At 47.2% G+C, this 26,332-nt stretch overlaps 1 protein-coding gene across 3 annotated transcripts in view; it reads right to left on the bottom strand.

The window, feature by feature from the left end:
• Positions 1 to 117: 117 nt before the first annotated feature.
• The window catches only part of KAT7 (lysine acetyltransferase 7), a 30,549-nt gene continuing 4,334 nt past the window's right edge, over positions 118 to 26,332 (bottom strand). Inside the window, exons 3-15 of one of the 3 annotated variants that reach the window (XM_081837872.1) lie at positions 25,366 to 25,542; positions 24,308 to 24,547; positions 24,108 to 24,190; positions 22,820 to 22,909; positions 21,083 to 21,181; positions 19,141 to 19,269; positions 12,880 to 13,071; positions 12,598 to 12,687; positions 11,275 to 11,415; positions 8,438 to 8,531; positions 6,767 to 6,913; positions 5,531 to 5,637; positions 118 to 3,655 (exon numbers count right to left, since the gene is read on the bottom strand). In XM_081837872.1, coding sequence (XP_081693998.1) covers positions 3,554 to 3,655; positions 5,531 to 5,637; positions 6,767 to 6,913; positions 8,438 to 8,531; positions 11,275 to 11,415; positions 12,598 to 12,687; positions 12,880 to 13,071; positions 19,141 to 19,269; positions 21,083 to 21,181; positions 22,820 to 22,909; positions 24,108 to 24,190; positions 24,308 to 24,547; positions 25,366 to 25,542 — 1,691 coding nt within the window. In that variant the 3' untranslated portion in view covers positions 118 to 3,553. The other 2 variants (XM_081837873.1, XM_081837874.1) reach the window with 2 other exon arrangements.

The following is a 26,332-nucleotide window of genomic DNA, read 5'->3' as shown; positions in this document are numbered from 1 at the left end:
TAGGGGATCAGTTTTGTTTGTTGCAAAACGGGCGATGGCAGGGAAGTCTCCAAAAGTCCAAAGCTCAGATCGACACATTGCACAGACATTTCCCCCCAGGAATGATCGTGCTTGGAATACTAGAGCAGAGAACATGCTTTATTGAGAAGTAGATACACTGGTAGCATATTCTAACATATCCAGGAAACAGAGATTCACTTCTGTACAAGAATGGCCAACCTCCCCTCCCCACCTGAGAGGGCGCCACCTCACCATTTGCTAAAAACTAGAAGCTGAGGGTGCTGGATGACACTTGCCAGTAATGTGCACAGAAATCTAAACTTTGGCAGATTTAGGATGGCAATGAAAAGACAAAACCAAACACGAGAGCCAACCACAGGAGTGCTTGCGGAAAGATCTGTGCTAGAGGGATCGGCTTTCAACTGGAATCCATTTTGTCCCAAGATGGGAGACAAGGAGAGGCGTTTCTTTTTTTGGGGGGGGGGGGAGAAGTTCGGCTAGAAACAAAGAGGTGGTGTTCTACACACGCAGCAGACTAGAGGCCAAAGACATGGCGAAAGGATGGCTATTTATGCCCTCAGGGTGTTTTGCTTCAAGTTGGAAGGGTTTTGTTTTGTTTGCCAAACCTTACAATTGAAAACCAGACTTTCTGGAAATGGATCGTAACACATCCATCCGACTGACGGCAGTCTGAAAGACAAGTGAAAACACACTGCGCTCTCTGCCCAGGCATCCCCAAGGTCCCAAGGCTTGTGCCAAGGTAATTTCTAGGAAGGAAAGAAAATTATGTTCTAGGGATGACAAACAGTACTAAGATGCAGCCTGGAGGGAGGTGGTGCAGGGGGGCAAATATGTGACTCACACACACACACACACACCCGTCTCCTTTGTGGCCTCTTTGGTTGCGCTGCATGTGACACACACAGCCCAGCTTGGTCTGTGGCTCGTGACATGTGCCCTCAGACCCTGGGCATTGTGCAAAAGCACCTCAGCGTTCAAGGGGGTGGGCTTTTGGCCCCCCAAATGGTGGGGTGTCACCAGGCGACTCTGCAGTGCAGGGCAAATGCCACCCGACGATTCGCAATTCTGAAAGCACGCCAATGGCGTGCGAGGGGCACAGACCTTCAAAGAGCGAACCTGTCAAGAGGTTTCTGACTCTGTAAGGAAAGGGACCTCTCTGGCTGCAGCTTTTCAATGGGTTGCCCTCTCTGTGAATAGCAAGGTTAGGCAAAGTGTGCTCGGTGGAGGCTTCCCTTTGGTCTCTGAACACTTAAGGCGAATTTGTGAGCTTAATACCTAGAGCAGGGATGGGGAAGCTGTGGCTCATCCCATCATCCCCTAAGCAGGGGTTGATGGGAGCTGCAGTCCCCATCTCTGACAAGACATTTTTAAACGGCCAAGCACTCTCCCCCTTAACAGACAGCTCATCAGGTCCTCCTACCGCACAAGCTTCCTGCCTTTCCCCTCCCAGTCCTTGGGAACAAGTGCCACACAGCTCAGGCAAGGGTTTCCGTCCCAAGCCGGGGAGTGACGATCACTTAAAAGATGGGAGGGCTCCCCTTGAAAAGGGGCACACCCATTATTTTTGTCAAACTGATGCTGTGTGTACTTGTACACACACTTCCCAGGCTCTTGGAACTATTTTCACCAATTTTATAAGGGCGAATTTGTCTTGGGACGAGGACCCACATGCAGCCAGGTACGGCATCCCAGAAGTGTGGGAGAAAACCAGCCTTTCTGGGGGACCTCATGCTTCTGCGAGACCATCAAGCGAAATCAATAGAGAAGGTCAGAAATGACGGGGGTAGGCTGCCTGGCCATGGTGGCCCTTAGGGGCTCTCGTAATCTATGGGTGAAATAAGCACACGTTCTGGAAAATGGAAGCTGATTTCCCCCCTGGCAATCCTTTAAAAACAATGGCTGTTTGCCTCGGACAGAATGGAGGTGGGAAAAGGTCCAGGGTGGTCCCCGGATGAGCACAGAGGGTTCAAGAGATGCAGGAGTGTGGACTGCCAAAAGGAGCCAAAACGTATCGGGGGGAACTAAACTACTACCGCATGAAGGCATGCCAGGCGACTGCAGCTAACTCCTGCCTAGATCTGGCACTATCAGACCACCGCCGCAATTCAAAGTAGTGCCAAAGCTGGGTGGCAAAAGCTACTGTGCAGGAACAGGCTGGCAAAAGGAGCGGTGTCCAGCTGGCAGTGCTCTCTGAGCAGCCGCAGCGGTGTGGCTGAATGCACGCTCCTTGGCCTCTTAGGTGCGGGTTTCTTTCGGAGCGGGCGGAAGCTCAAAGGACAAAAAAGGCCGGAAGCGGTGAGGAGGCACCAGGACAAGGGGGATGGTAAGGGCTGCTAGTCCTGCCATTTCTCCTCCTGCAAAGGAACAGTTATAGCTGGCTCTTCAGAAGGGTTTGTGGTCAGAGCACTCAAAAGCAGCTGCGAGGAAGAGCAAGGAGCTCCATGTTAGGTGACACTGGGCAAGGGCACAACTACTGCAGGAGTGAGGGAAGTGGTGCTTTTTTTCCGTTAGGCCGCTTTCCCCCACCGGGGACTCAGCTGTGTGGCCCACAGAGATAGCAGCACGGCCTTAACGATCAAACTTTTCGAGGGAAGGGAAGGGGAAGCAGCCAAAGGGCGTCCCCGCATTCAGTAAGAGCATCCTGGAGATTTCCTGGCCTGCTGGGAAGGAAGAAACAACTGCTGTTTGCACATGCTTGGTGTGCAATATCCAGTTAGCGCTCAGACCCGCAAACGGGTATGAGAAATTGATGGTCTTGAAGGAGCCCAAGGGGGTGTCTGATCATTTCTACCTGCCGCGTGATGGGGAGGGGGATGGTCCCACAAACCCACCTTTAGGCTGGATTCAAAAGTGCAGCAGAATAAGAGGGGGGTGGGAATGTGGGGTAGAATGGACTGGACCAAAATTTAATATGACTGATGGGAGATAATTGATTTCGAATGCTCTACTTTGTATAAAAAACCCCCCTGTGGTTAGAAAACTAGGACAGGAGATAGAGAGCCTGCTAGATTCTTTATCCCTGTCACTGCTGGTTTTCTACTGAAAGGGAATTCTTTACATGGGGAATCGCGGGTGCCCCACACTCTGTATCATGCAGGACCTTTACCACCTCACAGCAGGTGCTGACCAGGCCCTTCAAGGCTGCGTGGAAGCAGGAGGCGGAAACAACTAAGAAATTACGAGTTACGACACCATCTTATGGACTAGGGCCTTGTGGTTCACGGAGCGGAAAGTTGCAACGGTGCGCTGGAAGATCTTACTGCCCCTTCCCGGGGCCACACTAACACTGTATCCGTTCTGATCTTCCTGACCTTGCCTTGCGGAGGAAGGACCTGGGTCAAAACGGTCCCGGGGAGAAGAGAAACATCCTGAAGGCATGTGAAAGAGGGGCGGGGACGGCTGGTACCAACAGCAAGTCACAACTCTGCGATCCCAAAGGAAGTTCCTAATGCTGGAAAAGGAAAGGGGGTTATGGTGGTGGTGGTGGTCAGCGGCAAGGAGGTGTCCAAACTTCTCAGAGAGGTTGGTCAAATTAAGTGCCCTTCGGAGGGGTCCATTTCAAACAACTGGGATCCATGCTTTTATTGCTGTTAGACCGCTTGGCCTCTTTGGCTATCCATTCGTCGATAAGATCCTGAAGGGAGAGGGAGAGAGAAAGGGTTAAAAGTCTGGGGGAAGCTGCTAACAAGATGATAGAGCTGCGTCTAGCATGGATAAGAATGCCCCTAAATTCAAAGAAACAAGCACCGTAGTAGTTTTGTGCTGCAAAATGACCCAGCTTAATCAGCTGGGGCTTCCATACTAGGAGAACTCTCTTTCTGTGTAACTGCCGAGTAGTAACTTCAGTTTCCATCGTGCAAACGTGGAACTCCATTTTTGAGAATCTGCTGGACCTTTCCTGCTTGTGTGTTGTGTTTTCTGCAGGTCAAATTTTGTCACGGGGGGGTTTCACGCTTGATGTTTTAGAGGGGGGCTGCAGGACCCTGAAATATCTGGGTGTTTTAATGCTATGCTAGAGAGACTAGAGATGGAAGGAGAGGACAGAGAAGACTTAACGAAGGAAGAAGGCTGATTTTGTTGATCTCTCCACATTCTGGTTATCGTCTTAACCCGATGTTTGCCGAGCCCCATCACGAATGTAGCAAGGAGGCGATTTTGCTTAGCAGGCAGGGTTTTCTGTGTGCTAGCTAAGTAGCAATTAAGCATTTGAGGCTGCAACCCTAACCACAGTTACTGGGGAGTAAGCCTTGCACTGAACAAGTGAGACTTACTTGTGAGCACAATCCTAACTATGTCTACTCAGGAGTAGGTCCCACTGGAATTCAGTGAGCCTTACTCCTAAGTGGAAAGGATTAGGTTTGCAGCCTAAGCCCACAAAACTCACCAGCTTGCCCCCCAAAATATTAGTAGCCTCCTGGGGGGTGACAAAGGAGTGAAAAGCCCCCGTGTATCCTGCTTGGTGCAGAAAAAGGATGTGGTGTTGCACCTCCCATTCTGCAGGTTCATCACTCATTGGCATGCAATTCCTTATCACCTGTGGCTACCAGGTGAGTTGACTCTAGTCTAAGGCACTTCAAACGACACTGTAGACAAGAGACTGATGGGTGAAACAACCCGAATGTCTCCTGAAAGGTAAATGAGATATGCAGTGCAGAGGGAGCATGCAACTGGAGCCACAAGAGGGTTCACTTAATGCAGTGTTTCTCAAATTTGGGTCCCCATCTGTTGTTGGACTACAACTCCCACCATCCCTGACCGCTTGTCCTGCTAGCTGGGGGATGATGGGAGTTGTAGTCCAGCAACAGCTGGGGACCCAAGCTGGAGAAACACTGGCTCACTGGAACCTCATTCCTGCGGTTTGTCTGTACTTTGTTCTTTTAAACTGCCGTGGCTTTTCTACTCCATAAAAGCAGCTTTGTTGTGACCAACTGGGCGCATGTCTGACGTTGTCAAGAACCTCAGCAGCTGGAACTGGAGCAGTAGCAACCATCATGAGGAGAAATACAGAGGCAGGAAAGGAAAGAAAAGAGAGACTCTGTGGGTGGGGAGTCAAGGAACAGGGAAGCTACACACATCCACTTTTCCTGGTAGCCATCCCTAGTCCTAAACCAGGCATGTGCAAAGTCTGTTTCAGGGGCCTAATCCGGCCCGCTGGTTGGTTTAATCCGGCCCCTGTGGCAGTTTATTTCCTGGGGTAAAATCCTACAAAAACCTCAACAACTTAAACCCTAAAAAAAGTCAACAACTTTAGTTGGCCCTTTGGTCGGCCCTCACAGCCCTTCACTTCATCAAATCTGGCCCTCTTGGAAAAAAGTTTGGACACCACGGTAAACATAGCAATTTCTCACCACTGACTGGTTACATGCACAAAACAATCCTGCGCTAAGCTTTTCGTTCACAGCAAATCTCGGGCGGAAGAGTGATGCTTTTCTTAGAAATCTCTTGAGAGAAACACAGCGACCCAAGAGAGGTAGATACCTCTCTTGCAGGTATTAGCCCCACAACTTACCTGCCTCTTTAAGACTAGGTGTTTGCCCTTCCAATACTTGAGCATCTGAAGCGCTTGCAGAGTGCTAACAATGTCAACAGGGTTGACGGCTGTCTCCTGGCTGATTTCTGAAACAGAGAAGAAAGAGTGTGTTTTACTGAAGGGCTTGGGGGCGAGGGGGATATATGGGACAAACCACCAAGAGAGCTCTCGCTGTCTCCTGCCAACTCCAGCTTTAAATGCACGGAAGCATCAGGACCGAACGTCTTCCAAGACTCCAGACAAGATCCCCGAGAATGATGGCTGAGAAAGGTAGGTAGGAAGCAGATGAGCAAGGCTAGCAGAATCTCAGTATACAGGGGAATGTAAACAGGGGTTCAGCACCCCACATTGCTCCTTTGGCATTCGAGGAGCAAAGGTGGGAGAAATTACATTTCAGTTTGGGGGAAGAAAGACTAGAACAGGGGTTGGCAAGGCTTACCGGCCATGGGCCAGATCACTTCCGCAGAGATCGCCTGTGGGCTGGACCGGCACAATGCGGTGCTGGAAATTGCACCTGCACATGTCCGTGGTGCCAGAAATCTTTTCTGCACATGCCCAGACACCGAAAATCGCTTCTGCGCAGAAGCGATTTTCGGCGTCTGGGCATGCACAGAAGCAACTTCCGGTATGAAGGAGCGTCTCCACCCCCATTGTTCTGCCCAGACGCTGAGGTCCTTCTGGCAGTTCCCTCATTGCGAGAAGCAAAGCTACAGGGAACCAGGCAGAGGGCCTTCTCGGTAGTGGCGCCCTCCCTGTGGAACGCCCTCCCATCAGATGTCAAAGCGATAAACAACTACCTGACATTCAGAAGACATCTTAAGGCAGCCCTGTTCAGGGAAGTTTTTAATGTGTGACATTTTAGTGTATTTTTGGTCTCTGTGGAAGACGCCCAGAGTGGCTGGGGAAACCCAGCCAGATGGACGGGGTACAAATAAATTATTATTATTATTATTATTATTATTATTATTATTATTATTATTAGTGTGTGTGTGCGCAGACACAATTTCCTGCGCCGCTCAGCAAGTCCCTGCACCACACTGCGCGTGGGGAACTTGCTGAGCAGGCGGCTTGGTTCAGGAGTGGCGCGTGGGCCAGTAAAACGGTCTTCGTGGGCCGCACACTGCCGACCCCTGGACTAGAAGGGTTGTTGTTGTTGTTGTTTTAAGAAGGTGCTGTTTGCTACTGATGCACTGGGGAGGAACATCTAGAACCCACCTTTAATGGAGATCTCTTTGCCTTGAAAGTTATGCAGATAGCGGAGAAGAACTTCCTTCCAGTAACTACGGTAGCTAATAAGGCCCAGGTCTGAGAGGGGCCTTTCTGGGGAGCCAACCTTTTCTTCCACTTTGGAGAGTAAATAGCCTGTTGAAAGAGAACAAAGCAGACTGTCTGGAACCTGAATCAAGTGGTCAGCCATCCCCCAGCTGCTGTCAAAAGCTCGTAGCTCCCTGTCAGGCAGTTTCATTTTAAAGTCTTTTTTAAAAAGTCATTTTTTTTTAACATCACAAAAGCTTGTGCTACTGCAAAGCTAAAGCACCTTGAAAATATGTAGAAAATACCTTATTTTGGAGGTGGACAAATTTTGCTTCCAAGCTAACTGGCCCTCGACCAAAAAGGGTTTGTTATGGAAAGATGGTGATCACTAAGAAAGCAGCTACCACGTTTATTTACCTCTTAACAGCCCTGAGACCCTGGTCATACGGCCACTAGGGTTATAACTTTTTTACAACCTCATGCTCCATTAAGATTAGTTAGATGAACTTTTACCTAAAAACAAAGGAATGAACTTTCATTTCCAAAACTCTTGAAAAAAGGTCCCCCGAAATCAAAAAATTGATTTTTGTATATGCAACTTTATAATGCATTATGTAATATGCATAGCATACGGTATATTATAATACAGTGGTACCTCAGGTTAAGAACTTAATTCGTTCTGGAGGTCTGTTCTTAACCTGAAACTGTTCTTAACCTGAAGCACCACTTTAGCTAATGGGGCCTCCTGCTGCTGCTGCGCCACATACTGTACATTAGGCATTACTTCTTACTGCTTAGAATAAACCAAGGTTGCAGTTTGTTTTGTTTCTGCCTCAAGCACCATAAAGTTCCCGCATCGCTTTGATTGAGCATTGATTACTTCTTGGTATCTGGAGTATGGATGGCTCCTGCTTCGTGATTCTCCAATAGTTTCAGGAAGTTCCAGACAGCTGTAAAAGTCCTAAACAGTTCCATAAAGTTTTTAAAAGTGCTAATACTTCTGAGTAGTAACACTGCATATACAGTGGTGCCCCGCAAGATGAACGCCTCGCTAGACGAAAGGGTTTTCCGTTTTGGAGGTGCTTCGCAAAACGAATTTCCCTATGCACTTGCTTCGCAAGACGAAAATGTCTTGCGAGTTCCTGCGGGTTTTCCCCCCTTTCCCCCCTTTTTCTAAGCAGCTAAGCCGCTTATCAGCTGATCTGCTAAGCTGATAAGCCGCTAAAAGCCACTAAACCGCTAATAGCGCTAATCCGCTAAGCTGTCAATGGGCTTGCTTCGCAAGACGGAAAAACCGCTATACGAAGAGACTCACGGAACGGATTAATTTCGTCTTGCGAGGCACCACTGTACAGTGATTCCAACTTTCATTTCGGGGTGACCTTTTATTCACAACTGAGAAAAAATAGTCCATAATGGCTTACTGTTTCTAAGCAAAAGTTCATCCCTATATGATAAAGGAAATCATTGTTTTGAAGAAAAAAAGTCAAAAAGTTATAACCCTAACAACCATGCTGCGTTAAAAACCCCCTCAACTGCTCTGTGTCACATCTGAGGCTATGAAACCGTCTGATTTGTGGCAGTATGTAAGCATTGGATTAAGAACAAAAGCGCGTGTCCGTCCACACTTACTGAAGTCGATGAGCATTTTGCCGTAACCCTGCCTCATGTACTGAGGCATCGTCAGGATACAGGAAACGTTGTAGTTGAGGAATGAGTTCTTCTCCTGGAAGTAAACAGTATAGCCGCGAAGGGTCATGTTTGACAAGAACTGATCACATCGTGGCAAAAGTTCAAATGCATGGCTTTTGCAAGCTGATCAAAACAGAATGGCTGCAATGCAAAGAATCACAAAGCTAGTCCTGGACACCCAAGGAGCCTTGAGACCAGGGGTGGGGAACCTCGGGCCCAGGAGTTAAATGTGACCTTCAAGGCCATTCTATGGGGTCTTCAAGACTCGTCCCAGGCCACACTCCTCACTGGTCCTGCTCTGCACCCTCTCTGAACGGTTTTGTTTGGCTGGAATGCATCCTTGAATAGTGACAATGTCTCTTGCTTGCCTAGATCAGGCATCCACATTGGAGAGCCAGTGTGGTGTAGTGGTTAAGAGCGGTGGTCACGTAATCTGGGGAACCGGGTTCGCGTCTCCGCTCCTCCACATGCAGCTGCTGGGTGACCTTGGGCCAGTCACACTTCTTTGAAGTCTCTCAGCCCCACTCACCTCACAGAGTGTTTGTTGTGGGGGAGGAAGGGAAAGGAGAATGTTAGCCGCTTTGAGACTCCTTAAAGGGAGTGAAAGGCGGGATATCAAATCCAAACTCTTCTTAGAATCATAGAATTGGAAGGGACCCTGAGGATCATCTAGTCCAACCCCCTGCAATGCAGGAATACGCAGATGTCCCATACAGGGATCAAACCTGCAACCTTGGCATTATCAGCACCACACTCTAACCAACTGAGCCATCCTCCCAAACTCGGCCCTCCACCTGTTTGGGGACTACAATTCCCATCATCCTTGACCACTGGTCCTGTTAGCTAGGGATGATGGGAATTGTAGTCCCCAAACAGGTGGAGCGCAGAGTTTGGGGATGCCCGGCTTAGATGGACAGGTGTGGGTGACGAAAGCCTTCTTCTGCATGGTCTGGATGCAGTCTACTATACAAAAGCAACATCTTTGGCTCCACCCTCTTGTCCCACCTGCTAGGCAATGTGGCCCTTGGGCTGAAACAGATTCCCTACTCCGGCTTTGGGCCTGCATTTCTCAAACATCAGCTCCCCTTAGGGTTTGGGAATGCCAGTAAAAGCTCTTTTGATATTAGCTCATACAGAGACAACTTGAATTGGCCTTGTTTGGCTGTGGTGGCCATTTCCCCAAATGTCTGCCTGGGCGATGAGTAGATTCCAAACTATTTGTGAGGGGAAATGCCAAACTGGAAAAGGAAGTGAGTGATCGTAACCTTCAACTTCATCCTTAATACCTGTAACAGGATGCACACAAGACTACTGAGCTAGGTTCGAGGTGCTTCTACAAAGCCCTGTACAGCTTGGGACCAGGATACCTAAAAGACTGTCTTACCCCTTCTTATGCCCAATCTATCACTGCACACTTTATGAGAAGGCATCCTGCAGATACCATCTTATTAGGAGGTCTGTTCCATAGGATATACAAATTGGGACTTTAGTGTGGTGGCCTCTACTCTTTCAAACTCCCTCCCCTTGAATTTTAGACAAGCATCATCTCTATTGCTCAGGGTGCTGTGTTCAAAACCCGCACAAATTGAGAGTTGGGCAAAACAGTCCATTTCTCTTACAGAATTTGTTTGTTTAATCCTTTCACTGAATCTGTACCAAAACGGTGATTTTGTCAACCTATCATGTAAAAATGCATGAGGCAAAAACTTGAAAGTGCTGCACGTCCAAGGGCAAACTATTAAAGTTTTTTGATGCAGCACTCCTAGTGGCCTTGCTGCGCATGTCAGAGACCAAAGTTAAACAGAATCAATAGTTCTAATGGCTGTTTTCGAAAATGGCCTCTCACGCTGCCAGAGAAAGTGTAATTCAAATTGTTCCTGTGCTCTATTTTGATCAGCATGACAAAGCACTGTATCTGGGAATTCAGGTCAAATGTAAAGGAACAAAGAGAACTCACACCAGGCCTTCATTTAACCTCACATCACACCTGGGCTTGCAATATTCCTCTGTCAACAAAACAGAGACTAAGATTGAGATGGGAGAGTTTGGCTGCCTGGGCTAACAAGCCCTTACTGAGGAGCAGGCTAGAAGCCACCCTCTCTGTTTAAAACAGTGGTGGCCAAACTTGGCCCTCCAGCTGTTTTTGGACTACAACTCCCATCATCCCTAGCTAACAGGACCAGTGGTCAGGGATGATGGGAACTGTAGTCCCAAAACAGCTGGAGGCCCAAGTTTGGCCATCACTGGTTTAAAAGATGAGGATTCAGTCCACAAACCTGATGTTGAACCAATTCTAAGCCAGCAAACCAATGAACAGAACCACCACCCACCCAACAGTCTTTTCAAGAAAACTCAGCAGAATTACAGTCAGAACTGATCCCACTGTGGATCTGAGATGGGGTATGTGTGATTTCTGATTAATATACCTCCGAAACCCAGCTCTTATGAATGTTACTGGAAGCAGGTGTTTGCACATGCAACTATAAGTGGGGTGGAGGAGCCTCGTGAATACCAAGAATAACTAGCTCTGTTTGGCACCAGAAGTTTGCACTTGTATCAAAGCCTGAATAAGATTCCAGTAAGCAGCCTGGCTTTCATTTGTCTTTGGACTATAAGCTTGCTTTCCGCTGTTAACTATATTTCACGAACCAACTCTTACAGATTCAGTGCCCAGCCTTTGAACCCGCTCTCCAAAGCAGGCCCATCATTCTGATTTAATGCCTAAGTCGTGGCAAGTGCCCTGGTTGTGGAGCAGAGCTCGAGAGGCTGTTACCAACCTTGGAGAAATAGCCTATCAGGTGACAGCCGGTATTGTCGGCTTCCGTCATGACGTAGAAGAGGAAGGGCTCCACATCGTAATACAGGGTCTTGTGGTCCAAAAAGAGCTTTGCCAGAAGGCAGAGGTTCTGACAATAGATCTGGAAGAATCAGAAGGCATGTCAAGGATGCGTTGGGAAGAGGTGGCCAATTCTAGGCACCACTCTCACTGCCCCCAAATGCTGAAAAATCTCTTTGGCCAAATCTGCTTCTTTGAAGCTGTGACTGGCCCATCTCTGGTTTTCTGGCACTGGTCCCAGTATGCTTCCAAGCACAATTCAAAGTGTTGGTGCTGATCTTTGAAGCCCTAAGCAGCCTCTGACCTGCAGACCTGAAAAAGCATCTCCACCCCCATCGTTCAGCCCAGACACTGAGGTCCAGCTCTGAGGGCCTTCTGGCGGTTCCCTCACTGTGAGAAGTGAAGTTACAAGGAACCAGGCAGAGGGGCTTCTCGGTGGTGGTGCCTGCCCTGTGGAATGCCCTCCCATCAGATGTCAAGGAGTAACTATATAACCTTTAGAAGATATCTGAAGGCTGCCCTGTAAAGGGATGTTTGTAATGTTTGATGTTTGACCGTGTTTTTAAATATTCTGTTGGGAGTCGCCCAGAGTGCCTGGGGCAACCTAGCCAATGGGTGGCATATAATTATTTTAAAAAACTGTGGTAGCGGTCTGAGAGAAAGTCTGCTTCAAGCATGTACAAGCATATACATTTAGTAAATAATAATAATAATAATAATGCTGGTGTTCTGCAGACACTAGTAAGCCAGGCAAGACTACCTGTCTAATACCCTCAAAGGCAATGGAATTAGACCAATATAATGACCGGTACCATATCCAGGTTTTGAAAGGTCTTAGGGCAAGACATCCTCTATAGCAGGCTTCCTCAACCTCGGCCCTCCAGATGTTTTTGGCCTACAACTCCCATGATCCCTAGCTAGCAGGACCAGTGGTCAGGGATGGTGGGAATTGTAGTCTCGAAACATCTGGAGGGATGAGGTTGAGGAAGTTTGCTCTATAGGACACTCTCCTGCAGCAGGTCCCAGGGCTCTTGTCAATGGGCCCCTGCTTGGGTGTGACCTCTCGCCAGATGCCCAATAATGCCAACCGTTGGCACTGGTCCTAATGAGAGGCTTAGTATTTTTCAAAGAGAGCTGGGACAGGTTGGGGCGACAGACTTCAAGGAGAGCCAGCCGGGCAGCCTGCCTTTGGCCTCAGAAAAGACAACGTGTTGCACAAATTCTCTCCTCCTCCTCCGAAACCAATTCCAGTTAAGTATGTTACCTTGTTCTTTTTCCCATCGACTTCAAACACCGAAATGGAGCCTTTACGGTAAATTTCGTCACCCGGAGGATGCTTCCAGACACATTTCGCCTACGGAGAGCATTGCACAAGCATTAGCACGGTCGCCTAGTGTGGCCAACGGCATCAGAAGCACAAAGAGACAGAAGAGAGAATCGCGAGGGGAAGAACAAGATACTTACTAGGGGGCACAATAACATAGCAGCAGAAGCAGCTACACATTTTCTGCTCAGCCAATCAAAAGGCGGTGTGCCCAACGCTTACCATGTGCCTGCGTAGTATCGTCTGGCTCTTCATGTATTTGAGGCAGAACTCGCACATGTAGAGGCGCCCCAGTCGCGCATACTCCTCTGGGTAGGGAGAATGGTACCATGTGTCCAGCTCATAGCGGCCAAAAGCAATCGTCTTGATCATGTTGCTCCCTTCTGTGATCTGGCCCTGAAGTCGCAGCTTTTCCTATTGAGAGAGAAGGGGAATCAAAATTATTTTAAAAAAGAAACAGCTCACCATGCTATTTATTCGTACGATCTATGCTAGACCCATGTGAGAAGAGAAAACATTCCCACCCACCCCCAAAACTCCTCTGCAATCAAAACAAACTCCAGTATCGGGAAGAACTGAGTTTTGTATAAGTGATAGCACAGATTAAGGAAATTTATGCGGAGTTGCTTATTTTGCAGTTTGTTTCACTAATCGCAGGGAGTGGCAGAGCTATAAAAAGCATCAAAGCCCCACTCCGATCTTTGGAAATGCAAATTGCCCCACCCACATTCAAGTCTCTCTTTATTTAGCCTTAAGGTCTACAAACTTGCTGCAAACAGAAAACTGAAACTGTTAGGAAACTGAACTCTGCAGCTTGTGAAATACTGTACGGAATTGGCCAACTACGGTCTGAATCCTTCCCAAGTTAACTGCACTTTCAAATCCATGGAACTTAAAAGTCAAGACTAGCTGGATCCAATGATTTCAAAGGCATTCAAGTTCACACCCTGGCCATGTGTATTCAGTCCCAATGGGACTGAATGGGAATTAACCCCAGTTTAGTGCACATAGGACGGCAAGCTAATTTAGGCTGGATCAAGCCCATGTGTGTAAATTCAATGTGTAGGTGTCTAGTAGAGGACAGCAGCCGCAGCCTCTGTCTCCTCTTCCTCACCATGGTGCCTTGAGAACAGCTGTGGAGGGAATTGTCTTCAGCCTGAGGGCAACATTCATAGGATGCTGGAAGGGACCCAAGGGTCATCTAGTCCAACCCCCTGTTAATCTCAGCTAAAGCATCCATGGCAGATGGTCATTCCCTTCTGAACAACCTTCTGGGATCACATGGTCGTGGGGGATGAGATCAGAGGCAAATGCAGGCAGAGCAAAACATGTCATTTTCACCTTTGTGCAGTAGTGAAGGTTTTTTCACATTCACCCGTCCCTCTATACAGACTTTTTAATGTTTGATTTGTTGTGTTTTAGTTTGTTGGAAGCCCCTCAGAGTGGCAGGGTAACCCAGTCTGGTGGGCGGCTTATATACCAAATAATCATCATCATTATCATCATCATCCTACAGCCAGTATCATCAGAGTCCCAGGACACACTCCAGCCCATCCCTGTGGTAAGGATTTAAAATGTTCTCATGGTATAAAATTTCCCAGTGTGTTTGGGGGTCTTATAGGAGTCTTTTGGCAAGTTAAAAAAATAACAGTTCAAAGATCTCTATTCAGTGTTCACTCAATGTCTTCACGCTTCTCTGTATTTGCAGGTTCTGTGTCCCAGGTACAGAGGTACCTTGGTTTTAGAACAGCTTAGTTTATGAACAACTTGGAATAAGAGCGCTGCAAACCGGAAGTAGATGTTTTGGTTTGTGAACTTTGCCTTGGAAGCGGAACATGTTCCGCTTCCTGTTGAGTGTCTTCTGTTTGTGAATTGAGTCCCCCGCTGCTCATCAGAGGCTTCCTGTTGAGTCTCGAGTACCCACGCAACACAGAGGTGATATTTGGAGCTTTTGTTTTTGCTATTTTTTTGCATTTTTGTTTGTGTGGCTTTTTCATTTTTGTGACTGTGGCTTGTTCTTTGTTTTATGGAACTGACTTGTGACTGTGGCTTGTGACTTCACTTTTGTGACTTGTTTTTGTGACTGTGTGGAACCCAGTTCAGCTACTGGTTGATTGTGTGACTGCAGAAATGGATAAAAGCCCCCCATCCAAACAATGACTATCATCAGTGCACGTAAGAGAAAAAATTAATTTTAATTTTTATCATCTACAATACTGTCTTATTTATTTTATAGTACAGTACATTGATTATTGCTTTCATTTTATGGATCAATGGTCTCGTTAGATAGTAAAATTCATGTGAAACTGCTGTTTTAGGGGTTGTTTTTCATCGTCTGGAACAGATTAATCCATTTTCCATTACTTTCTATGGGAAAGCACACCTTGGTTTAAGAACGGACTTCTGGAATGGATTAAGTTCGTAAACCCAGGTACCACTGTACATGCTTTCAAAGGGCACGCCAACATTCCCCTGAATGGCATTCATTGGATGCAGGAGGGCACAAGTGGGTGAAGGCGTGGTTAACAAGCAGCTATTGGGGCTCTGTGATTTCCCTCTGCCCTGGACCACATTGACTTGGTGCTTTACATCCTGGGCCTGGTTTTCAGAAGTCCTGAGAAAAATCCGGAGACACTGCCCGCTTGCCTTTCATTTTCGAAGCCTGTGCGTATTTTCTTCCTCTCTCGTTGTGAACAAGATGGAAGCACAGCAGCGGAGGTGAGCTGGTATATGTGTAGCTTTTAATGCTGAAGCTTGAGGACTGGGGTTGTGGGGAGGAAGTTGGTGGTAAATCATGGCTCCCTGGCATCACGGTGGTTAACCTAATCCGCTGTGCAGCTCTGATCAGCCGTTGGAGACGGGAAATCTGGAAGGCCAGTTAATAAGCTCCCCTCCCCAAGACCTGAATAATGCAGAAAGCTTGGAGGTCCCTGCAGCTTGCAGTCTTTTTCAGATTACAGTGGTACCTCAGGTTAAGTACTTAATTCATTCTGGAGGTCTGTACTTAACCTGAAACTGTTCTTAACCTGAAGCACCACTTTAGCTAATGGGGCCTCCTGCTGCTGCCGGAGCAGGATTTCTGTTCTCCACCTGAAGAAAAGTTCTTAACCTGAAGCACTTTTTCTGGGTTAGCGGAGTGTGTAACCTGAAGCGTATGTAACCTGAAGCGTATGTAACCCAAGGTACCACTGTAACTCCAAACACAAATCTGAAGAAAGTGCTGTTCTCAAAGCCGCCGTGGCCACGTGGAATAGGGGGCTCAGCACTTCTACGTGACTTAACAGATGTACCAAAGCATTATTCTGGAAGTGGTGGTCCACTCTCAGCAGAACCCCAAGATAAGCCAACCACGGTGTACTTGCCCTTTTGGTTTGCTCTGTATGCTTTGATCTATGTTCGCCAGAAGTCTCTCCCTAATCTTTTGGGGGAGAAGCATGGGCCTGAGGGGTCGTATCACAAGGAAAGCATCAAATGAGCTTCAATCAAACATGAAAAAGGATCCATTCTCTTGCCCCAGGGCTTCTGGCACTCTCCAAGCTGGGAAACCAAAGAGATGCAGACTGTACCTCAGGCAACTGCTTTCGGAAGTCTGGCACCTCCTTACGCAGCAAAAGACAGCGAGGTGGAGGCCCGCGCTCAGTGTAACTGTCACCGCGGAAAGAAAGTGGCACTTCTTCCAAACAAGAACACTTACGAAGCTGTTTCATCTTCTCACACTTTTCAGCGCCGGTCCTCGGGGGCACATCAACACAGCCATCCACACCCCAACAGCAGGGCCAAGAAATGCTGGCTAAGAAACAGTGAGGCTGGGCATATACGTCTGCATATCTTGGCTTCCAAAGATTATGGCACATGTAGTTCTGCAATTCTTTCCTCCAGGCTTTTTTTCTTTTCTATTTAAACCTTAAGCAGCTCGGTCTGCTTTGAGCAGAAAACGGGCAGGCCAAGAGAGCCTGCTTAACCCATGGCGCTCTCGTCGTCTTGCAGCTCAAAATTGCTGTACTCAAGCTGCTTTTTCACTCTGGGGAGGTGGGAAGGAGCCACCCCATCCTCTTCAAATGGAAAAGAAGCTTGGGGAGGGAGGTTTTGAGCTGGGAAAGGACCAGGAGGGAAAGGGTGCATATTCCCACCTGAATGTCTTCTCAGGCACAGTCTCCCACCCCAGCCTGCTTTGAGTTTGAGAAAGAAGCGGAATGATGCAACTCCGCTTAAGACGTAGCTTAAGCCTCAAGCAACCTAAAACCTGCATCTCCAGATAGGCAGTGAGGTTTCAAAAGCATCGTCTTTTCTCTCTAGGCATTTTCTCTCTGGAGGTCCTTTGGCAGGACCAGTGCATCTACAGCGAAACTGCCATTCAGCTGACATAGCCCCAGTCCGACTGAATCCACATTCTGCTGCCATCGGCAGGTTAAAAAAACCTTGTTCTGCTGCCAGAGCTTTCCCACACAATTGATCGGTCCACTTTCCACACGCCTCTTCGTTGTCATTTTTTAAAATGTGCCCTTTGTTAGTGTTTTCATTATTATTATTATTATTATTATTATTATTATTATTATTATTATTTTAAAAAAAGAAAACGGTGTGAGAGGCTGGTCTCATTGGGAAATGTGCTTTGATTATTTCATCACAAATCTAAAAAGAGGCCAATGCAAAACCATTATGTGGCATTTGTCGCAGCTCTTATGGTGCATCAGGACTGCAACTGCAGTGTCTTTAATACCTGCCCTTCATCCAAGACAGGGTTTCCCAAACTTGGGTGACCAGCTGCTTTGAGACTACAACTCCCATCATCCTTAGCCAACAGGCCAGTGGTCAGGGATGATGGGAGTCATAGCCCCCCAAAAGCTCAAAACTCTGGTCAAAGACATAGAATTCACCTGCCCACCCCCAACAAGGGGATATTTGATGCTGGTGGGGAGATTGTAAAAACAAAAAAACAAAATCAGCTGTGTACAAATCACTGTTTATGAGTGATCTAAATTGCAAATACAGTGGTACCTTGGTTTACGAACTTAATCCATTCCAGAAGTCCGTTCTTAAACCAAATCGTTCTTAAACCAAGGCGTACTTTCCCATAGCAGCAGGTGACTCAATTTACAAATGGAACACACTCAACAGGAAGCGGAACATGTTCTGCTTCCAAGGCAAAGTTCACAAACCAAAACACCTCCTTCCGGGTTTGCAGTGTTCTTAATCCAAGTTGTTCATAAACTAAGCTGTTCTTAAACCAAGGTACCACTGTAAAGAAAGATACGATAAAAAAGAAAAGCAAACCTTAACTGATCTAGTAAATGGTTTGTAGTGGAAACATCCAAGAAAGGGCCACATTTTGGGGTGGAGAGAGGACACTGAGAAGATAAGAATAGGGGAGTGACCATAGTTTACCTTGATCAAGGCCACAGCTGACAGAAGCGGTCCAGCTTCCAAGAAATGGCTTGCTGTACCTCTATACTTTAAAAAACGGTTTTATTTGTAAGTTGTCTTGAAGTGTTTCCTGAAGGGCAATAGATACACTCTAAAAATATAAGCAGATGCACAGCCGTTGAGAAGCTGGCAATCCTCTTTCATTCTGCTATGTGAATGGTTCCATGGTGCTCCTTTATCTCCTTCTGCTGTTCTGCCATAAATACACTTAGCCTTCAGTTCACATTAATCTAAAAGCATCAATGAACGGAGAGATGGGGCGTGTACCACAATTGGAAACCGAGCCCCTCTCCTCATTTCTTCACGATTAAGTCTGGTAACAGTGGGAGTGGCACTTGCTTGCAGTTCCCATCCCCACAAACAAAAGTGGGGTCAAGAGCTCTGACTCCCAGGAAAAACAGCAACTGAAATGGACTAGGGAAAGATTGGGACCAGTGGGCTGAGCCAAGCTCGGAATACTGAGCACATGTATAGTAACAGTAACTCGGAAGACAAAAAATCCACATACAGCTCCTCAAATGCCTTGTTCTCAGAACTGAGGAGTCAGAAACCCACAACCTGGACCCAGTTAAAGATCCATCATTGCTTCTCCAATCCTCCGCAGGCTCAGGAACCAAGAGAAACCACCAAGATTCTCTACACCACACAGCTCTCTCTGTCCATTCTGCTGATTCAAGCTTCTGCCCCCTGCCCAACTGTCCTCCCCTCGCAGCTGCCGTGATTAGTGAGGGCCTACTGCCAAAGGCCTCCAGCAACAGTTGCCTCAGATTCTCTGTTACCCTGTTTTCTCCCTCCCTCCATGCAATGCATATTGTTGAATTTCTGAGCCCTTTTGAGGAAGGAGACCATTTATTTATACACAACTGCTGTCGCCTATCTCTAGACTCTGAGGATACGCCAAGATACTTTTCCTTCTTTTTGCTCATTTCTCCCCACCCCTTGCTCAGAAGTTTGATTCTGTCCAAACGGAGTCACAAGCGATTCACACTCAGCTAAGCACAAAAAAGAGTACAAATGGTTTTACTTCAAGCCTAGAAGGTGGAAGGATGTGTATCTTACCCAGCCCAGTCCTCTTACCAGATCCTCAGAGGCTCTTGCTTGCGCTCGTCGGAATAACTCGAGGTCGTACTCACTGGTCAGATTCTCTAGAAGGGGCTCTCTGGTGTTGCCATAGGTTTGCCGGTGCTCCTACACCAAACAGCAGAAATAATCTCTTAGAAATAGTTTGCCTGTCCTGGGGAAAGTGGATCCCCTCAGCCTCCACTCTCTGCCCTTTCTTGCTGGACAGCGAAATTATACTGGCTCCTGCTTTGAGGGAAGTAGAAGGCCGAGGGAATTCATCATGCGAAAGGCTGGGCTGGATGAATCCCAAGCCAGAATTAAGATCGCCGGGAGAAATATCAACAACCTTAGATATGCAGATGACACAAACTTGATGGCAGAAAGTGAGGAGGAATTAAAGAACCTTTTAATGAGGGTGAAAGAGGAGAGCGCAAAATATGGTCTGAAGCTCAACATCAAAAAAACAAAGATCATGGCCACTGGTCCCATCACCTCCTGGCAAACAGAAGGAGAAGAAATGGAGGCAGAGAGAGATTTTACTTTCTTGGGCTCCATGATCACTGCAGAAGGTGACAGCAGCCACGAAATTAAAAGACGCCTGCTCCTTGGGAGAAAGGCGATGGCAAACCTAGACAGCATCTTAAAAAGCAGAGACATCACCTTGCCTACAAAGGTCCGTATAGTTAAAGCCATGGTTTTCCCAGTAGTGATGTATGGAAATGAGAGCTGGACCATAGAGAAGGCTAATCGCCGAAGAATTGATGCTTTTGAATTATGGTGCTGGAGGAGACTCTTGAGCATCCCATGGACTGCAAGAAGATCAAACACATCCATTCTTAAGGAAATTAGCCCGGAGTGCTCACTGGAAGGACAGATCCTGAAGCTGAGGCTCCAATACTTTGACCACATCATGAGAAGAGAAGACTAACTGGAAAAGACCCTGATGTTGGGAAAGATGGAGGGCACAAGGAGAAGGGGACGACAGAGGACGAGATGGTTGGACAGTGTTCTCGAAGCTACAAACATGAGCCTGACCAAACTGCGGGAGGCAGTGGAAGACAGGAGTGCCTGGCGTGCTCTGGTCCATGGGGTCACGAAGAGTCGGACAGAGCCCCTCCTCTGTGTTGTTGAGGCTACAGCTTCCATCATTCCTGACCACTGGCTCTGCTGGCAGAGGCTGATGGGAGTTGTAGTTCCGCAACGTCTGGAGGGCTACAGGTTCCCCACTCAGTGGAGACCGCCTGGACTGGGAGGCAACAGATATAGCACAAAACACAACTCCTATGAGGGGAGGTTGAAGGAACTATGTTTAACCTGGGGGACGGGGGAGAATAGAGGGGAAATCTACGGAAGCATTCTTCAACTGCTTGAAAGGCTGTCCGACAGAAGAGGGCGGAGGCTTGTTCTCTGCTGTCCAAAAGGGCAGGACTAAGTCCAGTGGATTTAGAGAATAGATTTTGATTGAACATTAAGAGAAATATCCTAATGGTAAGAGAAGTTTAGGAAGGGAACCAATTACCTAAAGAGGCAGTGGGCTCTCCCTTGTTGGAGGCTGTCAGTGCAGAAGCTGTGCAGAAATTGGATGGGGTTGCTCCAGCACTTAATTTCCTACATCGCACAGAAGGCTGGGCTGGGTGGCCTATAAGCCACCCCCCTCCAACTACGGCCTCGCGCAGGGCCAAAGGACACAAAGGTCTGCATGCAAGAAGAGATGGGAAGCAGAAATAACGGGAGGAGGGTTTAGCTCATGGCTGCCTATTCTTGTTTTGGTTCTACTGTATAGCACTATGACCTAGAATCTTGGGATCAGATGCAGTTAGAAATTAACTATTCCCTCTATGCAGGGTGTGAAATACACCATGACATTAAGGGTGGCCTGATTCTGCCAAACACACACTCCTGAGAGAGAGAGAGAGAGAGCGCGCGCGCGCTTCTGTACCATGTACTTTTCCTTCTGCTCCTTAGTCAGCCCAGCATTCCTCTTCTTCCTCATCTCCGCTACTTTCTCTTTGTACCTTAGCTGTCTTTCAGTTGGTGCCTACACAGGGGATGACAAACACAGGACATGCATAGGAGGCGGCAACCTGCCCAGGATCCTGAGCCCTCTGACCCCAAAGCAGGCCAACTATTGCTTCATATGCTGTAACAGAGGTGGAAAGCCTGGGTGGCCCCTCCAGGTGTTGCTGGACTACAACTCCCATCATTCCTGACCATTCCTGACCTGTGCTGGGCTGACGGGAGCTGGAGTCCAGCAACAACCTGGAGGGCCACAGTTTCTCCAACTCTGTGCTATAGCCCACACCTTTCTGACACGAAATGTCGCATATGCAATATGGCACAAGTGTATACTTTACTCCCATTGCATGGGTCTGGCAGCTAAAATGTGTCTGCGCTGAAATGGATTCTTGTACTCCACTCCATACATAATGGGATATATGTTTCTTTGGTACACAACACCAGCTCATGTAGCAAAAAATACTCTGAATCAAACTGCACTAAGCCAGATACCAAATTCTATGGAGGAGGGGTGTTGGCTGTGGTGTTGTGAAGTCTGCTGAGCATGCCCAGAAACATTCGCATTGCCAGCAATCTGGCAGGTGCAGAGGACCATGGCACTGTCAGGTTTCTAACCTGCTATTATTTTGAGTATGCTTTTGCCGGAGTTAGATGCTCGTCTATTGCACTTCCATGTCAAACGGTTCAGACCATGGGTAGGCAAAATAAGGCCCGGGGGCCGGATCCGGCCCAATCACCTTCTAAATCTGGCCGGCAGACGGTTTGGGAATCAGTGTGTTTTTACATGAGTAGAATGTGTCCTTTTATTTAAAATGCATCTCTGGGTTATTTGTGGGGCATAGGAATTTGTTCATTTTTTCCCTTCAAAATATAGTCCAGCCCCCCACAAGGTCTGAGGGACAGTGGACCAGCCGCCTGCTGAAAGTTTGCTGACCCCTGGTCCAGACCATCCCTTGCAAACCAACATGAGCCTGATCACTGGGAACTATTACTGGATGGCAGAACAGGACTCTTGCCACACTGCATTGTATTATGTGTGTTTTATCTCGGTATAGCAAGATGGTATACTTGGGACCGTGCTTGAAAAATATCAGGGATTATTTACATGTCCCTTACTTGGCAACAGAGAGATGACTGTGAGAACTGCCTTCAGTGAAGTGTATGGCATTTGAAAGGATACAAAACATATTATTATGATCTATTAAATTTGTATACTGCCCTATACCTGTAGATCTTGGTGAGGTTTCACACATACATATCGCTACAGCTGAAGAACATGCACAGAGTAATCTCAATCTAAAGAACCACACCCCGCGAACAAGGCACAAATCATGAATTCTTCTCAAGTTATCACAGGGCAAGTTATATTTAATTGTTTTAGAAACTAACATGTTTATTCTTTTCTTGGTAAAACTAAAGCATGGAACGTTCCTCCACACAAGTTTTAGATTACTCAGAAAATGTGGTCAGCAAGATAAGTAGACACAGGTTCAGACAGAATTTCCACACAAAATTGATTTGATTCTGGGTTTTTTATTTTTTAACTGCCCTCTGAAACTGAGATGTCAATGATCACTAGAAAAAAGACAGTCCTGTTGAGGTGTCAAAGCCAGTGCATACTTGATAAAGGTGCAAAAGTAAAAATGTAAGATGGAAGTACCTGATGTCTGGTAGCATGCCTGTTGTTATCATCTTGTCGGTGAGACAGCATTCTGTCCTCAACTTGTTTATCGCGGCTCTGCGCTCTCACCTTGAAATCCAGAGAGAGATCGTATCAATCCTTCCCTTCTCACGCCACGCAAATTCTTGCTCAGATAATGTAAGAACAGTCCAACCAAAACCACAATATGAGGGAGTTAAGGTACTGTTGGCCCTGAGCCAGGCATCTCTGAGGTTTGCAGGAAGGAAAGGAACATCCAAGGAGCCATAAGCCCTCAATTCACAATTGACCAAACAAGGCTTGATGTTTCAAAAGAGAAGTGGCAGGGCTCAAGCCCAACTTCAAGCTACGCAGCTCCATCAGGAATTTCTGCCCCAAATTACAGGTGGATTTTTAGATTTCATTGTTGTATTTTTGCATTGTCTTCTGCCCCGGAAACCATGGTGGCTGAAGATGTAGGATATAATTTTACAAAATAAAGAATAATTTAACTAATTCCTACACACGCATTCAATATGAGAAAATCTGATCACCTCTCCCTGCCCCATTTTACCACCTCAAGTTCCTTTCAGCAGTTACCACCAGAGTCCCTAGTAAATAATTTCTTAGTCACATGCAAAAAAGGCTCTGAATATCATGCACAGAGAGACATTTGCTGCAAACAGCTGTTGTTCAACAGCATATTAATTTTTTTAAAATGTTAACTTTCTTGGAAAAACAAAACAAAAAGGAAATTTGTAAATTGAAATTTTGAACATCAACATACAGACTCACCCAAAGCCTACAAACGAAGGGTTCGATTCAAGTTTCAAATAACCATTTTAAAACTCAAACCATAGGCTTGCTGGATTTTTGGACAGCCATGCACAAGAAATTCCTACGTATGCTTCAAATAGTGTGCTTCCCGTGAGAATTTTGTCCCCGTGTTTGTTTCTGTGCCACAAATCACAACGCTCAGAGGAGAGGAACTGCACCAGTCTTTGACAACCTGGTGCTCTCCAGATGGTTTTGACTACAGCTCTCATCAGATCCAGCCAGCACCGCTGATAGAAATGGTAATCCAAAACATCTGAAGGTCAGCAAGTTGGCAAAGGCTGTGCTGCACATTACATGGCCATGCTGTGTGTCCAAACACTGAGCACCGCTTCTCTCCTGCAAAGCAGCACTGAAAAGAGGAGAGACGGTGGGTGGGATGAACTGTGCTGTAATTCTCTCCGCTCCCCATGCCATTCCTCCTGACTGATCTCTTTCCACTGCCACAAGCTCGTTTTCCAAGAGAATAAATTACCTTGCATTCGTCCGCTGAAAGGTTATGATACAGTGGGCATCCAGATATGGAGAAATGCCGCTCGTGTTTTCCCGTCAGGTGTCCTGTGGAGAGCCAAAGGAACACGCCTTAGGGCTGGTAACAAGAAAGGGCACGTGGGGGATTTGGGCAAGAGGAGAGTCCGCTATTGAAATCTCAGATCATGGAAGGTTCCACCGTACCTAATGAATTGCAGCCAGGCGTCGGGCATTTCATGTTGAAGTTGTAGCTCTCGTGGAATCGGCGGCGTTTGGGACGATGGGACAGGTCACTCCCCGAATCCTTCATGGACATATCCTTGGCGATACTCTCATCGTGAGACATGTTGGGGCTGGAGATGTCGATGTCGGACTCGGAAGACGGGGCGTTCCCAGTCGGTGTGCGGGGTGGCGACTCATCGTGGTCAGCGGCGTTTTTAGTGTCTGTGTAGAGTCACAATGTTACAAACATGAGCAGAGCCCAATAAACGGGGGTGGGGGGGGGAGTCCTAAAACAGCCAGGCCTAAAAAAGCAATACAGTGGTACCTTGGGTCACATACGCTTCAGGTTACAGACTCCGCTAACCCAGAAATATTACCTCGGGTTAAGAACTTTGCTTCAGGATGAGAACAGAAATCGTGCTCTGGCGGTGCGGTGGCAGCAGGAGGCCCCATTAGCTAAAGTGGTGCTTCAGGTTAAGAACAGTTTCAGGTTAAGAACAGACCTCCGGAACGAATTAAGTACTTAACCTGAGGTACCACTGTACAGTGGACGCTTGGGTTGCGGATGTGGTCCGTGCAGGATGCACGTTCGCAACCCGTAGCGGCGCTTCTGCGCATGCGCGACTGCCAAAACCCCGGATGTAACCCGTTCCGGTACTTCCAGGTTTCGGCGGGTGCGTAACCTGAAAAAATGCAACCTGAAGTGGCTGTAGCCTGAGGTATGACTGTACTGTACTAGGAAATGTTTTGTTGCTCTCCTGACCAAAACTGCCAGGGTGATCTTGAGCTGGAGAAAGAAATCAGAGGGGCAGATAAAAGGCGATTTTAACTGGGCATCATCTCAACTGTGCTTTCCCTCTCTTTGGGATCAACACAGCAACTAGTATTTCAAAAGCAGCCTTGGCTAAGCTAGTGCCCCTCAACCTAACCTAGAAGTCATCAAAGTTCTAAAGAAATCCAATGAAGAACATGGTAAAAGAAATTCAGCATGATCTGTGCCAGTTTTAGCCACTCTACATCCTGCCCAGCCAATTACAAACCTCTATCTGAAAAGTCAACCACTTGCTCCGTTTCAGATCCTGACGAGCGGGTCTGTCGAAGGGGATATTTCTTGGGAGTCACGGGTGTGGGCTGTTGCTGGCTACGGGTTACCCTCCGGGTGGAATAAACAGGCTCCTCTGCTCCAAACGATGGTGGGTTGCGAACTGGGCTGGAATCTAGTTTTAAGAGGATGGGGAGGTAAGGAAGTGGGGAAACACACACACACAGTTAGAATCATAGAGTTGGAAGAGACCACAAGGGCCATCGAGTCCAACCCCCTGCCAAGCAGGAAACTTGTTCATTGGGATAGACCACCTGCAACACTCACACTGCAAAAACATCTGTCCCTTGCATGGAAGGACACAGTGCAGCCTGCTTTCCCAACATCATCAACATACGTTCTGAGGATTTAAGAATTTTAATATAGCCAGGATTTTCAAAAGCACAAGTTAAGGAGCAAAGAACAGCAAGGTAATAAATGAGCTTCTTTCTGATACTACTCCACGTCCAAGTTCAGATTTTGAGTTTATGAGAGCCAGTGTAAGTTACGGATGTGAGCGAGCAGATCCTGGGTTCAAATCCCAACTCAGCTCTGGTCTCAGAGCCACTCTCTCAGCCTCTCTCTGGAATATAGGAATAATACTGGAATACTCAACATTTGCAATGCCTCTCCTTGCTGCTTCTTTGCATGCACCAAACAGAAGTCTGAAAATCCTCCAGGGAGACAGAATCCTAATTATTGACCCATCAATATCCTCAACTTGAGGCTCAAACTCGTTTTAAAGGTGTTATTATTTAGAGATCATTCTCTTACAGACTGACCTGTTGCAGGTCCACAAGGTGGTTAATGCAGAACATGCAGTGACTTACAGGGCTTCAGAGGTGGGTGGGACTAAAGCTAGCATGTCTCCAATTAAGATTTTGGCTGTGCCTGCATATGGAGTGGGGTGGGGAGGACAGACACCA

This window comes from Podarcis erhardii (assembly GCF_964252035.2).
Source record: "Podarcis erhardii genome assembly, chromosome: 13".
In the NCBI taxonomy this organism is placed as follows: domain Eukaryota; kingdom Metazoa; phylum Chordata; class Lepidosauria; order Squamata; family Lacertidae; genus Podarcis; species Podarcis erhardii.
Note: the sequence above shows the minus strand (reverse complement) of the source record. Positions and strands in the feature narration are given on the sequence as shown.